Consider the following 18,199-nt stretch of genomic DNA (forward strand, 5'->3'; position numbering starts at 1 on the left):
AGAAAAAGGTATCAGCAGAAGGTGAGGTTTTTTCCTTGATTGTGTCACCTGTTTTTTAGCAATAGTGAGAAAAGGCAAGAGCAGGTGGTAGGACCTCAGTCTTGAAAAGGAGCAGCTGCAAAGGTTGAGCTGGCAGATATCAACTGAAGTGGTGAAGGTGTGTGGTGAAGGAATAGTACAAGATCAAATGGTTTAATAGAGTGTATGTATGATTGCTGTGAATGTTAAAGCTCAATTGTTATTGCAAATTTGCCATAAGGCAAGCAAAAACTGAATGGTAAAATGTGAAATGCTGTGTACTTAAAGAGTTTCTTTTTTGTGGTGGTATGTGAAGAAACTAAATGAACATGCTGCAGCACTGTTTGAATCAGGAGATGATCAGGAAGTAAATAATGGCCTGATCATCATGAATGAGCTTATTGTCCCGTGTTTGCCATTACTACTGGTGGATGAAATGGAAGAGAAAGATATTGTTGCTGTGGAAGATATGAGAAATCGTTGGTGCTCCTATCTTGGACAAGAAATGGAACGTAAGTATTTATTAAAGTATAAGGCTCTCACGCACTCCTGATTTTTATTGTTTTTTAAAATGTTTTGGTTTGTGTCTTGAATAGAGCCTCTATCTTTTGTGCTTTGGTAACATATTTTGAATTACCTTGACTTTTGAATAATACCGTACACATTTAAATGAACAGCAGTTTTTTAATATTGGAGTTCTGCAATATTTTCCATATGTAATGATGACCTTAAAGGAAAACTTCTTTTTTCCAAAAGGAAAATGTTCATGTTGATAGACACTTTGAAGGGGCATTTATGTTAACATCTTCCTAGGAACCAGTATGTCCTTCAGTAGTCACTGAAGAAAGTGCATTATTCCAAGTGAAACTCTTCATGCTCCCATCCCAGTGAAAAAAAAAAAAAAAGAAAAAAGAAAAAGAGTCAGTTTGGGGCAGAAGGAGGAAAACTGTACCTGCAGACGTAAAAGCTTATGGTTGTGTTTTTTTCTTTCATTTGCAGCTAACTTGCAAGAAAAGCTGACAGATTTCCTGCCAAAACTACTAGATTGTTCTACAGAGATTAAAGGTTTCAATGACCCGCCAAAGTTACCCTCCTACTCCACACATGAACTGTGTGAAAGATATGCCCGAATCATGTTGTCACTCAGTCGAACTCCAGCCGATGGAAGATAAATTCTGCAACCTTCCCGAGCACATTGTATAAACTTTTTTAGTTCTTAAACCTTGCCTTCCTGTCACAGGGTTTGCTTGTTGCTGCTATAGTTTTTAACTTTTTTATTTTAATAACTGCAAAAGAGAAATGACTGTACAAACTTTAGCCAGACTGCAGACAGTTAAAGCTGAGAATCGCATGGCGCTCAGTCGTTTCAACCAGAATTGACGCAACTTGCAAGTCTGATAATTACGGCAAAACTGCTTTTTTGCCACTTCTCTGTTACAGTATTACTTTGCTTTTATCTTAAGATCCTTTACTTTATGAACAGCTGTCTGGATCATTTTGTGACTGCAACTACTTTAAGTGTCCAGTGCTGTGTAAATACATGGTACTTGGTAGCTTGTAAATGAAATGAAAGAATAAAGTTTTATTTATGGCTACTTCTGTGTTTGCAAGCAGATACCTTGTATATTAGTGTAAAATATGGGTATTTTTAGGAGAGATACAGTATATTGAGGGGTAACTCAGTTTTATAGACAAGATTCTTCAGGATTTATGGACAGTTAGATGGAGGTAGTCAGAGGTTACTGTATGTGAATATACTGGAAAACCGTCGCAGTATTATACACTGTTGGTTGGGGTTTTTTTGTATATACTTTTCTGATCTTTATGATACTGCACCTGAACACTTTTTTTGTGTGTGTGTGTGGCTATGTCACATATATTCTGATGACAAGGACTGGTTTCGGAAGCAAAACAATAATGGTACCTTCCTTCTATTCTTAGAAAAAACTTTATATATATTTTCATTAGAAGTATATTACAATCTATGAGCAAACTTTTAGGAGTTGATTTGAGTAGAGGAAATAAAGATTTTGAAAAAGTGGACTTTGTGCATCTTTAGGGTTAATTAGAGGCTTTTTTTTTAACTGGTATTTTAGTTATATAAGTGACCAGAAATAAAACCTTAACTAATTCCTTACTTGAAATGTGTTGCTATTGTTGCAACAAAGTATCTCAGAAATCTTATGTGTGTGCTAATTAAACTTTGGTTGGAAGTGAAAGAAAAGATCTACAGGGCTTGTTTTGTAGAACTGAAATTCTGTCCAGTTTAAATGAAGAATTTTATTTATTTTGTGGAGAAAGAAATTTAATGTGCCCTTAATTAATCCTGTTACCTGACACTATTTTGATTCTTAGTCTTTATAGAGAACATTTTTTGTTAGAACAGTAAAATATGTGAATGTTTGCTTGTTGGCTTTATTGGAGCGGCACTGAACTTCTCATGGCAAGCTTTCTAGTGGAGAGCATTCTAATTTCTGCTAACAAAATAACAGAGGGAAGAGGGAAGGAGGAAGGATTGATTGAGTTCAGACCACCTAGAAGTGTAATGGGAATAAATGTAGGCAACTCACATTCAAGTAAAGGCTAGGTTCTGTCTTAAAAATTACTCACTCTGGAGAAAACACTGGATTGTAATATATAGTAAATAGAATGTGGGCTTGACTTTAAAGGGTTTTTTTCAGGAGTGTTGTCCTCTTGTTTTTCAATACTGAAGTGCTTCATAATTGTCAATCTGCATCTTATGATGCATTTATGAAAATGTTGAAGATGCATTTTAAAGGGTTTCACATTTTGTATCCATTGCACTTTCATTTGAATCTGAATAATGTGCCTTCTTAGCATTGTGTATCTTTTAAATACACAGTGAACATTTAAATTTGTCCTTTGCCTTTTAAAATAATGGTAAAATCAACTAAAAGTGAAAGAGGACTTTTATTTCTTTATTGCTAACAGCTTTTGAATTTGAATGTTTGTGAAAGCTTTTAAGGAAAGCTCCTCTCTAAGCCTGAAGGAGACAGTTAACCACAGCATCTATGTAATCTTCTATGACAAAAATAGGAGAAGCACTCTTTCTAAGGTAAAAACAGGAAGCAAATATTTCACTTGTGAAGAATATCTAAGATATTTAAGTTACAAGGGCATAAACAAGGTCAAGATTTTTATTATTTTGTTAGGGTTTTTTTTTTTCAGTTTTTTAGAGTATGACTTTAATTTTGATTAGAGCTGAAAAGGTTTGTCCAGTAGAGCGGAAGTAAATAAATATGTATAATATATACATATTTTACTATTTACTATTATATTTACTATTTTAATATCTTTGGGGTATTGTATATGAATCTAAACCATCAGTGAAGTCATTAAGGCACTGTTTTGTCTTTAAAAGCTTACTTATCTCACTGTAGTAATACAGCCAGTATTTGCCATGGCTAGCACAAAACCTATGCAAGCGACTGTAGGGTAGTAATGCGTGCAATTAATTTGGCTCCCTAATATATAGAATTTTTGTCTTCAGAATGGAGCACGTGAGATTTTTATTGGGCCTTTTCAATTCATAGGGGAATTTACACGACGCTCATTTACTGAATCACCTGCACCAGGTATTAAATGCAAGGGTATTTTTTCTGTATCTTGCTTCATACAGTGGAGGACCCCCAAAGGCACAGTGCTACAGTCTTTCAGTTATGTGCTTTTTTTTTTCATCGTGATTTTTTTTTTAGGTGCTTATCATACTGCTTTACTTTCACTAATATTTTGGTATTGTCAGGAATCCTGTAATTTCTAGTTAAAGCTCTTATTGCAGATGCGTCAGCTTCAGCCTAGCAGACCATGAGCAGCAGGAGGATTAGTCTGAACACGTGAAGAGGATTGGTGGAGTGAATTTGTAATTGTTAGAAATGATCATCTTGAAATCGCAACAGATACAGGGTTCTATACTGAAAATTCATTACTGAGTCATCATGGCTTTCTAGACAGTCTGTACTTTAACTGTGGTTAATGGCTGATACAGTCAACAGATTTGCTATAGAAAGCATGGAGAGTATGTGCATCGCGAGAAGCACGTTTCACATTCAAGCATTAAAAACCAAACAAAACTGAAACCATGAAGTCTGTATTATACCTAAGTATCTTCTAGATTATTCTTAGTAATAAGATGGATTTACCTCTAGCATGCATGTGAAAACTGCTGCTCCAGAAAAGTAGCTGGGATAAACAGTAGCACACAGGAAACAAGCTGAGAGTGTCCAGCAAAAGTCTGTTAAGAAGGATCATGGTGGTGGTTCATAGTCTTAATTTTGTTTCTTTTTCTAAAAATACAGTGAGTCCAAGTGTCTGTGGGAGGCATTATATAATCACAGGTTAGGAATGTTGATGAAAAACTCCAACACTAAGTATATAATAAATCAACTAATGCATGCATAATTTTTCAAATTATGTACTTTTAAAAATATATCCTCTTTTTGTCTAGAATGATGCAAGAAAAGAGGATATCATACATGGCGTTGCTTTTGGAGTGGAGATTATTGCTGATATGTAAAGCTCTTATTCGAAGAGGTCTTTTAGCAAAATGCACATTCCTTCAGACAAGACAAAATTGTTTTTCCTGTGATTGATGCCCTGTTTTCCTTTATGTATTATGTCCCACGTCCCTGAAGATCTTTGGAAATCCAAGGCTTAATGGATAAGCTTTTAACTGAAAACACTCTGATCTATAAGGATCATCTCAACTGGTAGGCAAACCAACAGTGTCGGTATAGATTTAATTGAGTTTCCATCAGGAGAACCTTGCTGCATGGCTCTGCTCTTCTGTTGCAATTTTGATTCTTACAAGAGCCATGCCAAAAACACTTTTGTAAACATCTGCATTTTTTTTCTGTCTCCAACCATACATGTATGCTTCAACTTTACGGTCGTCCTTTTGCAATCTTGGACTTGATTAGAAACTTTTCTCCATTGCGGATTTCACATCTTCACTGTAAGTTGCAGAAAGATGCACTTCTCAGAAACAGCTTGAGACAGCACTTTGAGAGTACAGCTGGACTTGCCTTCTGGTGGTTAGGATGAACTCAAGTACCCCTCTCACTGGCCAGGAATTCTGTAATGAGACAGGCTTTTTTTTTTTTTTTTTTTTTTAATTAGGATAATGTTAACAGCTTGCTTGGAGTCATCATGACTGTTATGGATGAAGGTCATCCTTCATCTTTCCCTTTATGTTTAATTGAGGTGTCTCTCAAATAAAGGTTTTGCCTTCATTCTTACTTATTTGTTTCTCCTGCCCTGTTGCTCCATTTTAACTCCTAATTTGCCTTCATTTCCAGGTAGAACTTGTGGTATGGAACAATGTTGTTCTGTTCCCATCTCCATATCAGTGTAACTTTTCATCTACAGGTACTGGAGTACTTTCCTTGGAACCATTCTGGTGTGTCTGCATGGGCAGGATCTGAGGCTGAAATACCACAGTCCAGACACACGCTGTCTGGTAGCTGATGTTTTAGAAGTGCAAGGTGTACTCTGCTCTAGGTTTATGAAGATTGCAGAGGCTATGCCTGGCATTGAGTAATTTGATCCCTTTGCTTTGTCTAGAATGCTTAAATTGCAGTCAAACATAAACTCTGGCAAAAAAGATGCTGTCTCTTGCTCTACTGGCTTTTGCCTGTATATTCCCTACCTCATATGTGTTCAGTATCCACGTATTTCCGATCCCTCTGGGAGATTCTTGTTAACTGTATTAATTTTTTCTGAACCCATTTATATTTCATGTGTACGCAGTCAACAGGGAGGGAAACAATTCTGTTGATTTCCTTCAAGGAACAAAGGTTGCATTTTGTCTATGAACTTAATAGGTGACAGAGAAACTTGTAATTGATCTGTGGACTAAGGACTTGAAAAATGTGTGTGTTTTGTGTTTTGCCTTCTTTTTCTTTTGATAAAGAATTATAAGATTGAAGGAATTACTACATAAACATAATAAACTTTTATATGGGTTAGGCTAAAACAATGTTTCTAAGTTCAAAGCAAAATAATTCAGAGTTGAATATGCAATTTGAAAAAAACTCATGTTTTCTCAGCAAAGAGGTTGGAGAGTTAAGTTTTTGAGAGAAACTGATCTGTGAAACTGGATATCTTGTACATTTTAATAGCCTAACATAATTTATTCTTGTAATCTACTTATGAAGCTGTTTTGTTCAGAAATATTTTTAAGTGTTGCATCTCATGAAGCAGATGGTTTACAAAAAAAAAAGAAAAAAGAAAAAGGAAAGAAAAGGAAAGAAAATAAACCTTTCCCCCAAATAATATAATAAAGTCCCCATTCGTTGAGAGAGAGAATACTGTTGTGAGTAGGCCAAGTTGAGTTTGGATGGTCAAAAGTCTTATTTCCTCCTTTCCATGCTGACAGTCTACATTTAACAAGTAATTTCTGCTTTGGTATACATACAGCTCCCCTGGAATTTCTGAAAGGGAATTTATTGTCTTCAAAACCTTTGAATGTGAGGTTAAGATCTGGCATTATATAAGCACAGATGCATGTTCACTTTCAGCCAATGGAGCTTTAAATTTTGTGGTTGTTGGTATTTCAACAGATGATGCAGACAATTTTCCACTTCACTGACCATCTGTTGGATGGAATCCTTAATATGCTTTTCATACAAGAGTTTGTGCTATGCAAAGAAGTCTTCATCCCTACTTTTTTTTTCTTTTTTGGTCTGGTGTAGTCCACTTATTCAAATGCTTTGCACTGAGCAAGTAAAATAGTACTGATTTTTTTTTTTGTCATCATTATCTGTGCTTTTAAGTTTCTTAAAAGACTTTAGAGCTTTATGCTCTGTAAATTTGTTTAAGTGAAATGGAAAGTGATGGACCTAATTCTATGCTTATCGTAGTTGATGGAGAAGAACCATAATGTTTTTTTTGATTAGTTACAAAGTAAAACTAAATAATTTTTTCCCTTGACACAGTGCCTAACAAACTTTGGAAAGCTTAGCAATTTTGCTAAGAAAATTGAAATCACTAGGTAAAAACTAACAAATGTTTAAACTGGCTTTAATCCCTTAGGAAGGATAGATTGCATAGATAACATGTTTATTCTTCTGTCTTCTGTCATGAAGTAGGCATACAATTAAAAATACTGACTCAAAGATATTTATGATGTACTTTTATCTGCTCTATACTGATTTAAGTATTTATCTTTATATATGTTTGCTTTAGTGAGGCTTGTTTTTTATATAGATGATGTCAGTTCTTGTTTATAAGCAAAAAAGTATAATGAGTTCAGATGGCGATTATCTATTGAAGTACAGTAAAATTGTAATACTTTGCATTTATCTCCATCATACTAGCTGGATAACTACTTCCCCTCCCTCCAACCAAAACACTTCTGAAACAAAGCAGTGGGCAGACTATAATCTTTCTCTTTTTGGGGGGAGAAAACTTGGTGGAATGTTTCAAGAGAGTTCTGTCCAAGGCAACAACCAAAGAATGGTTATCACTAAAAGTTATCACTAAAAGAAGCTTGTAATATAGCCAGTTTTAAGCTAATCTTTTTTTTTTTAATTTCTGCAATTAAGAGTGAACAGATTGGTTTTAAATTGTGTGCTAATTGTTATAAATACTGTTTACAAGCCTTCTGTAACAGGGTGCTGTATAAAGAATGTCTAAAAGGAAGTGCTGGACTGTGAGTAAATGGCAAAGGCTCCCAACTACTGTAGTCTAAAATATCTTTCTAGGGTGAAAGTATTATGGAGTTTCATCTCAGCACTTCAGTAAACAAATTAGAGGTGTTAACACCTACAAAAACACTCAGATTTGTGAACAGAGAGAGATATTCATATTCCATCAGGATTTCTGCAGGGTGAGAGGGAGTAAAGGCTGCTACGTTCCTTCTTCTTGATCAAGACTCAAGGCATCAGCAAAGTAGACAAAACTGGGTTTTGCAATGAGAGGAGTAACAGTAGGGCTCCCTTCTGTAGGAGAGGGAGAGGAAGCGGGCATGTCTTGGACGGGAGTCTGAAGGAGTCAGGCATGCCATTTCAGGAGGTGGGAATGGTACTGATAGCTGGGAGGAGCCTCCTCTTTCCGATGAGTAACCGACATAGGTCATCCATCCCCTCTCTTCTGCATCACCAGCAGGATGGTAACTCCAGGGCTGGTGGGCTGGAGAAGTAGGCACAATCCTGGCAGATAAATGATGTTCGTTCTTCCTGAAGCAGAGGATGCTATGTTGAACCTGCGCTCACTGCGTAATCTCAGCTATGCTGTAGTTCTGAATGACTCATGGCAATGTATGTCTTTCCTTCAAATTTTATAGAATTTTCAGATTCCATCAGTTATTGCTTATATTTCAGTTCAGTGATGAAGTGACATGACTCCTCCTCCCTTCACTAGTAGTGCTTCCCCTGCAAAGTAGTTCCCAGTAACAAGAAACCTGTGTCAGGATTCCACAAAAACTTCTCTGGAATAAACCATCAGCTTGCAGTCTTACAGCCTTCTCAGGCAGAGCCATGGGGCTGTAATGGGAGATAGGGCTTTGGGTGGTCTGTGCTCCCTGCACAACCTCTGGCAGTTGGACTTGCAGTAGTGCTTTGATACCAGCACAGTATGCTGCCTTGCAGTCCTTTGTGGTTCTCCAGAGCAGTAGCAAATGGCCCAACAGTGCTGACAGAAGAGTTGTCTGGGATTACCGGGTTGCATACAAGAAGCTATTTCTGTGTGCTAAGTCCCCGAGTTACGTTTCAGCACTGAGGTGGGTTTTTTACACCAGAGGAAGATGAACACTTTTGTTAACTGGCATAAGACAGACTGCAGATGAAGACAGATCTGTGAAACTGAAACATTTGATTTTTTGGAATACCTTACATGGCAACAGCCTGACAGCAAGGAGTCCAGTTCAACTTACCTGAAGTTCCCCGTTTGCTCAGTTTTGACCCAACTCTTACATACCGTATTGTAGTATTCAGAAAGTTTCTTACATTGTCTGTTTCCCTGCACTAGAAATCTGGGAGGCTTCACCGCAGTGCTCAGTGAAGGTCTGTCTGTAATGTATTTTAATGGCGCATTCCTGTTGAGCTTTTCGGCTGACCTATTTAGCAAGTCATTTAAAATGAATGCATTCATTTGGATAGCTTTCCTTCTCTAAGTGGATAAAATGTATGTATTATTTACAGTGCTTCTGTGCTGAAGATTTTATGGTGCTGGCTGGTTTTCTCTGGGTTGGTTGGTTGTAATGCCCATCATGGTTATGCTGTTGTGTGTTCCAGACGGCCCCGTGTATCAGCAGCCGTGTCAGAAACTCCAGCGATGATGTGTTTTCTCAGGGAACGCAGTCTGCTAAGGCCTCGGGTATGTCAGCACTGCCTTCAGTGAGAAACGCAAGTGCTTGCTTTCTTCAGGGATGGAGACAGACGCTTCTTTGGTTCTTAACCTCAAGGAGAAAAAGGCTGAAAGTACCCAAGTCCGGCTTCGGGTGACGAGCAGCCCCAGATCGACAGCTGGGGACACTGCTCCCTCCTAGCTCCATCCCCAGGCTGCTGCTGTCTCAGCGCCCGGCCGAGTCCAGCCGGAACTCGCCGCCCCGTACGGGGGCCGCCGCCCCGAGCTGCTTCCGCGCCCGCCGGGCGCCGCGCCTCTCCCGAGCTACTGCGGGCCGCGGGCTCCCCCTGCTGGCCGCTCGCGGCCTCGGCCGCCGCTGCTGGGCGGCTGTCCCGGCGTCTGGGCGAGTTGTGCGCAGGTGGCTGTTCATGCCCCGTTCTTGGCCGAGCACCAAAGCTGACCGAGTCATCAGCAAGCTGGGAGTGTTTTAAAACGGATTTGATTTTTCCGTTGTTAACGCCGTGCCGGCCCTGCTGGGTGGAAGGCACGCTGCAGTCCTGTGGACATTAGTTTTGCTCCTGACGTTTCACTTCTGCCTCTGGCTGTAGCGACAGGAAGCGGTTTTGCACATTTTGCTGCTGCTGGTGTCTTCCTCTGAATCAGAACACTTTACTCCTTTTCCCTAATCCCTACTTTGAGTTAGAAAGGAGGTGTAGATTTTAACATAAAAAGCCTTCAGTGATTGGCCGTGGTGTGGTGGGCGGCTTCTTGCAGCGGTTTGTTCTCATTGGTGTAGGCAGTGTTGCTGTTCACTCACTCACTCTCTGCTATCTAAAATGGCCAGTGGCGGGCAGTACGGCGTTCTGAGTGACTGGGCCTTCTGCTGTAAAATTCACTTTCTGATTTGTGCCAAAAATACGGCTTTGGCAGGACCTGCGGGCTCCCAGGAAGCATTCCCAAGAACCTAGAAGGGCTTTCTGAGGCCTGTAAACAAGAGGGCCAGGGATGGTGTACTGGGAGGTGTTTAAAAGTTACCCAACATCCTGCCAATTTAATCTTTCTACCTTGGGGCCATGCACCAGTAACAGACTCCGGCAGCCATACACTGGAAAATTTTAAGAAATTTTTTGGAGCTTAACTTTCATAAAAAAGTTGTTCGTTTAGCCTTTTTTGTTTACATATTTATTTTAAATTTTTACGATGGCAGTTGATCTCTAGCATGAACAGGCAGTGTTCCTTCTGTGATGGAGCAGGGTGTCAGGGGATGCCTAGAGCCAGCTGCCAGCTAGCTAGTGTGTTAGTAACTAACTAACAGGATTATTGCCTTTTTGGAAATACATATGTGTGAAGAAGCATTAGTGAAAACAAGATGATCTGGCATGGTCAAAGTAAGGAAGGGAAAACATCCAGAGGAATACCGGACAGAAGAAATACAGCTACTCTATTCCAGTGTGCATGGCAGTGTCCTCTACCTGCCTCCCAGCACTGATGTGTCAGCATCCCATCTGTTACACCAGGTCTGTGGCTTGAGCTCTTCTGCTTTATTAGATTTGCTCTGAAGAAGGCTTCCTCACAGTGCCTACCTGAAAGCAGAGGTGGTCAGCAGTCTTCAGCACCCTGTGCGGTGCCTAAGAAGAAATGTAGATGAGATTAATCTTTATTATGTTTACCTAGTTTGAGATTAAGTAGACAGACCAAAGATTACTTTAGCTAATTAGACTCTGTAATTGGATTTGAAAAGTTATTAACCTTTTAAATAGGCTCTCCAGAGTGGTATGTCAGCATGCACTGAGCTAATTTCCAGCCAGCTTTGGTTCTGCTTGCAGGGTTGATGAGTGGAGGGCCGCCAAGTACCTCCTGCTGGTGGTGGGATGATAGGAGCAGAAGTAAAGTGTGGGTGGGGCCTGCCGAAGACAAGGTGGCACACAAGTTCAGGCGTTCAGCACATCTCCCTGGGCTGGGTACATGCCTGAAGAGCCTTAAGTCTTGCCTGTTGTATCACTGACCGCTATTGAAACTAGCTAGGGTTTTACCAGCGGCCTGAATAGAGAAAGAAAACTGTCCCCTGAGTTCTTCTGCCCCTTGACTCTGTCTTGCCATTGTGTTTACCTTTCCTGTGTCACATGATGCAATGTTTCTTCTTCCCACAGCCTGAAAGTTTCTCCTACATAAAGAGCTGAACATACAGGGAAGCAAAAACGGCCAAAGCTGTGGCAGGGACAAAAGCTACAAAGCAGCATCCTGCTATTTGCTGCATGTATTGGGAGATACAATTAGTCTTTTTCAATTTTTAGACCAGGACTGCTGGCAGCTTTTTCATTCTTGTTGAATTTAAGTTGTGCTCAGTGTTTGCTCCTTTGTATCATTTGGTCCCACATGTGCAAGGCTTAAAATAGCATTACGCAGACAGCTGTGAAAACGTGAGAGAGAACATGGGGTGTTTAGATGTACTTATGATCAACACTGTAAAGTTGGATGAAATGTGAGTCTGCTGTACCATCTCTACCAGGACTTTCCTGTGAGCATTTCTCCTTGCCATACGTGGTGTAGGACTTCTGAAATGTTCTTTCTTTCCTTAACTCCATGGTGTATGAAGTCACGTGGGCAGGAGAGAAGGTAAATGTTTATTAAAAAAAGACACACCACAACAACAGGACAACAAAACTCTTAAGACCTGGACTGCTGCATTTTTCCTTGCGTTCCCGTAATAAATATTCTTCCCCTGCTTGCAAGTCACAGCACTCTGCAAGGGCTACAGAACTGAGGCTAGCACAAGGCCATCCCAGGTGTCCAAGCAAAGGAGCATTGCTTGATGGGTTTTACTATTGCCACATCTGCTCTGTGCTAACTGCTTCCCTGGCTGAAGACATTTCTTTATCTGCTCCACAAGGAGCTCCATGGGGGCTGTGTCACAGTGTGGATGGCTGGCACAGTGTCAGCCTGATGGTGATGGTCTCCTGTGGCTTTGCACATGGAAAGCTTGGGGGCTGACAACAACCCTCAGCTGCCAGGGTACTCTATCAAAGCCTTGGCACTGAGCAGGAGGAAATATGGCATACTTCTGGCGTGGAGCTCCACTTCCACATGCTCTGCTGAAAAGGAGCAATACGTTTTTTCAGGTGTGCCTTGTGCTCATTAGCAAATACTCAGAGTGGTGCTTGCCAAAGCAAAGAACTGAAGTGGTGTAATGCTCGGCAACAGATTGCATGGGGAGATGTTCGTTCTTCTTCTCACCTCAAGGTGAAAACTGCAAAATGTTTGGTAAAACTCAAAACTATTTTAAACACCTCTCATCTTCAGCCTAATTGAGAGGGTGGTGAGAAACAGACTTCTTTGTATTTTTCTTGGTGAAATGGTGCCAAAGGATTGTGTGTCAAATCCTTTTATGCAGATTTGTTGGGCAAGCAATCTGTAACCACCAAACAGAAATATGGGATTTTTCCTGAAGGAGCCACCTGTAGTGCTCAGGGAAGTGAAATAAAACCAGCATTGTTTACAAGCTGCAAACAGTGTTTTTACCCTCTGTTATGTTATCACTAGCTGTCTGCAGGCCTTGTTACAGAGCAGATTGTTCGTTTTTTCATCATTATAGTCTTTCACCTTGCTGATGTGAAGCTGATGACTAGGTTGCTGGGAGGTATTTTCAGGTTGGACATTAGGAAAAGTTTCTTCTCAGAAAGAATGGTGAGGTAGTGGCACAGGCTGCCCAGGGAGGTGGTGGTGTCACCATCCCTGGAGGTGTTCAAGAACTGTGTGGATGTGGCACTGAGGGACATGGTGAGTGGATGTGGTGGGGATGGGTTGATGGTTGGACTAGATGGTCCCAGTGGTCTTTTCCAACCCTAATGATTCTGTGTTCTACTAATTCACTGTTCCGTATGGTGAAAATAACCAGTGCCCAGCACCATTCCTACTTTGAGGAGTGCATTTGTGATCAGGGTATTGAATTTTACTTGTAGAACCACAAGCTTCCAGAGAAGTTAGAAGGAAGCCCAAGAGATGTTAAAAACAAGACTTGGTTGTGTGCTGCCAAGCCAGGCTTCATCTGTTCCTCCTACAGACTAGGCAAAATAGCTGATGCCCATAGTCTTGGTATTTGGCACAAAACGTGTGTGTATATATGTGTGTGTTTTGATTCTTCCTCCACAAAGGTGAAAGTAAAATATAGTGCACATTCTGCAAAAGACAAAAGCCTGCTGTCTTGCATTTTAAGAATTCTGATGATCATATCTTGTCATAGGAGCAAATTTGTCTACAAAGACTCAATGATTCCATCTTGATAGTTGATAATCACCATTTTTGTCTGAAGATATTCAGAGCTTTCCAAATATGCAACCTTAAAATATTCAAAGATTTATTTTTTTTAATATTACATACTGTCTTTAAAATTCACTTTCAAAAGTAATGGAGCATATAAAAGCATAGAAGAAACTGTGAGAGCCCTGTATAGTATTGGTGAAATACAAGTGTGTAAGTGTGGGAGGGCCACGTGGAACAGGATCACATTTCAGAGTGCCTTCAGTATCTGATATATGCACAATCCAAGTCTCTCTTGGATAACATTATTGCTTTATAGGTAATATAAAAGAAAATGTTATTTAAAATGTAGTTTTAAGCAGAATAGCACTCACTCTACCATACAGTAGTGCAAAGTCAATTAAAATTCAGTGTTACTATGCCAGAATTAAAATGATTCCCTATGGTGCGCATGCTGCAATTACTCAGCTATTAGCTATTTCTGTGCTAAATGGAGTTTCAGCCAAGCTTTTTTTTTCAGGTAAATACTGAAGATAAAAGTGGGGTTTGAAGTGTTGGTTACAGCTTCTAGTTTACACCTTTTTTTCTTTGTTAGAGCCTTTTTTGTACTGTGGGATTCCAGCGACCAGAATCATTTTGTGCATGGCTTTTTGCGTGGCTACCATGGATCACTGTTTGCATAAACAGCAGCAGCAACTTGGATACCAGCACAAAACAGCCTTGTTGAGATGACCGTTCAGTGACAACTACTTCTGGGATCCAGCCTTTAGTCCTTATTTAGTTGCACTTCTCTCCTCCTGAAAGAGAGGGGGACGCTCGCAGGGAGTTATTCCCATGCAGCCAGTGTGCTTCTGTGTAAAAGCTTCCATGTGGGGCTGTGAAATTGCTACACAGCGCCCTGAGCTGGGAGTCCCTGTTGTGGTACTGACATGACGACAGTGAGTCTTGGTGGTCTTAGCATTGCTAATTTCTGGTGCTAAGTGCTTCTGGTGCCCTTATAATAGTAGTAACAATAAAAATGACAATAATTTGAATTATCTCTCTGTCGGTATCTTGCTTTAGAAAGTAATGCTAATTGTGTTTCTGTCATTTCTACCTTCAATTCCAAAATTTAATGCCCTTTTTGATTTTAAAGTGGAGAAAATTAGCAGTGTCTCAGGAATCCCGGTTTTGGAAATACTGTTACCCTCTGTAATTGATCATGGAAGGCAGAGAGCAACATGAGATGTATGTTTAAAACATGATTTTCTTTTCCCTCCAATACTGCAGCCCTGATAGCATTTTCTGAAGTCTTGTTCAGCAATTTGAGGATAAGTCTTAATGGCCAGAATAATTCAAGTACGAGTTAAAATATGGCTATAAAAAGAGTACCAAAAACATATAACAACTGTAAGAGACTCTTAAGGTGCTGATTTTTCCTTAACTGGTATTTTGATACTGGTTGTGTGTTGTGTAAGTAATAGTATAATTTATTTCAAGAAAACAGCACAGGAAGTTATTACTGTTTTCTGAAGGGAATGAGGCACTGGGGCCTTAAAATCTCAACGCTGCAAAAGCATCTTGGGTGCCAAATTCATGTGTGGAGATTTTTTTTTAATTTATTTTTTAAACCAAAATTGTTTCCTGTTAAGTTCTACATGGTTGGGGTGCTTTTGTAAACAGAACTCTGGTTTCTGTTTAGCTTAGGTATTTATATACTGTGAAAGAGACGGGGAAGGATTGTATAAGGTGATCAACAATTAATATACCTGTAACTTTTTTAACTTTTTGATTAGGGGTTAATCTGAGCTTTCAAAAGGGACTGCTGCATTAAATGCCACAGTATCATTGACACTGGAGGGCAACACTTGGTTTCCTTAAACCATCTCTGAAAATCCAGATGCTTTTCGAAGACATGAAGAAGTGATTAAGCAAAAGAGTGTATGGAAGTTGTCCACTCTTCCTTCAGAAGTGAGAATATGAACAATGAAAACTTTCACAAACATGTTCCTCTTACGTAGCTCTGCGGGTTTTGATGGTACCTAAATAACGCATGTGCAGTTTTGCAGTAGTCATGTGAGTTTACATATCTTTCTAGCAATAAGGAATAGAAGAGCTTCAGCTGTGTTGTTTTAAATATTGACTTTCTTTTTTTTAAAGTTGTCTCTTGGGCAGCTGAAAGTCGTATTTTATATGTATTATTAAATGTTGACTTCTCAGAACCTCAGCGAGCCTTTAAAGACATTGTGGAATTTTATCGTATAGGCTTGGGAAACATTGTACTCTTAACACATGTAATATTGCGTTTTGTTAGTAGTTCAGAAATTTGACAATACTATTCCTTCAAAAATAAAGTAACATTTTTTTTGTAATTTTTTTGTAATTTTTTTTCAGAGCTTGTGGGGGACATTGTAGCAAGAATGGAGCTTTTCTAATGGAAGATGATTTGCTCTTCTGATGAAAATATTTTCTAGCTCATCTCATTTGAAATGAATGTTTGTTAACAGCTTACAGAGACAACTTTTGTTCTTGTGCGGTCAGGTAAGATTAAGATACCTTCTTCTTTTGATAGGAGTTTGCTCCTAACCGCAAATTTTTGGTGGTTTGGTAAACCAGTAACTCGGAAGAACAGTTGTATATACTTGCATATTTTCAGGCAAGTTAAAAGCACTCTGGAATGTTTGTAATGGATTGCCGAACTTGGAACATGGTAATAAAGTAGTACCATTTGGTGCACTTCCTACTGTAAAAAAAAATGCTTTAACAATGGTTTTATTAAATGCTCTTAAGTGTATTTATCCTGTAGCCTCATATTATTTAATGGTTACAGAATACTGTTTTTCATCGTAGTCACCACCATTAGCTATGCATTTTCACCAGCGATGAACTATCGCTGTCACCACTGCTGAAACGCACCACCCACCGCCTCACTGTGTTCACATCCACTGGTTGGTCTCCATAAACGTTCAGTAAGTGCTGATGAATGTTGGTGCCATTTTTTGTGCATGGAGGAATTCAGTGACACACCTTTGCTTCATATGCACTTCCGTATCAGATGCCGTTCTGTCGGACTGACCCCTCTGCTGCCATCTTTTGGTCTCATCTAGTCAGTGGTCTCAGCTGTGCCATCTGCTTTGGTGGCAGGTCCTTCACCACACCGCAGGGCCCATCCAGAAGGGTTGAGGTGGCAAGCTACCAGGCACCTCCCGTGGTTGTTTCATGCTCATTTCTGTAAGAGCAGATGCAGCTGCGTTCAGTCTTTCATGCTATTTGGAAAGCATTCCCTGTAGGTTGCTTGGGTAAGGGAAGAAAAGAAAGCAGTCAAAATGAGAAATTTCTTTGGCCAGCTTTGCAGTGCCTCTCAGTAGAATGCGATTGTTGTCTTTCTCCTGTCTAAACCAAGGCTGAAATTTAATTTGAATGTCCTCTAGCCATGCAATTCCCCTGGGAATGAATCCTATAAAACAGGCTGTATCAGGCCTGTACGAATTGTAGACCTGTTTAGTCTGAATGAGCTTTAACTTCATTATGTTAGTACAGAATAATTAGTAGAAAACTGAAATGCAATTTTGTCTGAATAATGGCAGTTCGGAGGCTTTACCTCACCTATAGCCTTACAAGGCTTTTAGTGTCCTGACAAGCAATCTGTCAGAGCAGGAATGTTGAGTGCATTCATTTTTTACTTCAGTTCTTTTCTTACAGGAGCTCAAGTGACTCCACTGAAACCCTGGCATTTATCACAGACAAAATTAGGTCAGAAGAGAGCACAGAGGTACTGAACTGAAAAGAGATAAATTCATCCTTAGAAGGAAAAGAATGGCTCGAGCTGCAAACTTGGGTTTAATTTGTCTCCTCCACATAAGGTAAGAGTTTTCCTAAGTGATTTTCCAGCCAAGTTAGCAGTATCTTCAATATTAACTTCTACTGTTGAAATATAGGAAGACTATTAAATGCTCTTTGTTGGGCTATGTAACTAAGAAGAACAGAATAGGGTTTTTTTCCAAGATGTAAACAAAAGCAGTCTAGGGAGGAATCTGTTCCAGTTTAATGCTGTGGTTGGTGTCAGTAGCAGTGACAGTGGCAAGACTCATCTGTTGTCATTATTTTTCAGGACTCCAGTACTTGCATTCTGGTGACTACCAGCATAGTAATGAACCTGGTATATAGGTAACTACTGTTGGGCTATTTTCTGATGTTCTAAACTATGCCTTTCTAATTGACGGTGAAGGAAAACTGTAGCATCTTTGCTGTGGAATAAATTCCTTAATTGCACATTCTGCTATAGTTTAGGTAAGGTTTTGAATATCTGTCTGGGCCTAATTGAATGCAAACACACACAAATAGCATGCTCTTTGGAAATAGTCTCCTGAATAATATGCCTCTGTTTTTACCTAAAAATCTTTCAGAACTCACTGTCGTATTCGTGTTTTGCTCTTCCTCTCATGTCAATCTGAGATGACTCAGAACCTGCCTACAGGGCTCCTTCCCTTTTAAAATCTTTTGTAACCAGTTAAATCTCCTGTTGAATTAACTGGCCCTAACAATAAGCTGGCTAATGACTCCAGATTTCTCTGCATCCGTTGTTTTTGATTTAAAAAAAAAATAATAATTATTTTTATTGTAAACTTTCTTACAAGCAACT

The 18,199-nt window shown here is 39.6% G+C and overlaps 1 protein-coding gene and 1 long non-coding RNA gene across 3 annotated transcripts in view; both read left to right on the forward strand.

The window, feature by feature from the left end:
- USP25 (ubiquitin specific peptidase 25) overlaps window positions 1-2,061 on the forward strand; it is a 92,603-nt gene extending 90,542 nt beyond the window's left edge. For both annotated transcript variants that reach the window (XM_021403404.1, XM_021403397.1), the window contains 2 exons: window positions 335-530; window positions 1,018-2,061. In XM_021403404.1, the coding sequence (XP_021259079.1) occupies window positions 335-530; window positions 1,018-1,190 (369 nt within the window). In that variant the 3' untranslated portion in view covers window positions 1,191-2,061. The remainder of the gene's footprint in view (window positions 1-334; window positions 531-1,017) is intronic.
- Window positions 15,958-17,725, forward strand: LOC110401946. The gene is made up of 3 exons (XR_002440707.1): window positions 15,958-16,098; window positions 17,260-17,420; window positions 17,669-17,725. It is a non-coding gene; the product is annotated as an uncharacterized LOC110401946 (long non-coding RNA).

Source organism: Numida meleagris, chromosome 1 (genome assembly GCF_002078875.1).
Source record: "Numida meleagris isolate 19003 breed g44 Domestic line chromosome 1, NumMel1.0, whole genome shotgun sequence".
Classification (NCBI taxonomy): domain Eukaryota; kingdom Metazoa; phylum Chordata; class Aves; order Galliformes; family Numididae; genus Numida; species Numida meleagris.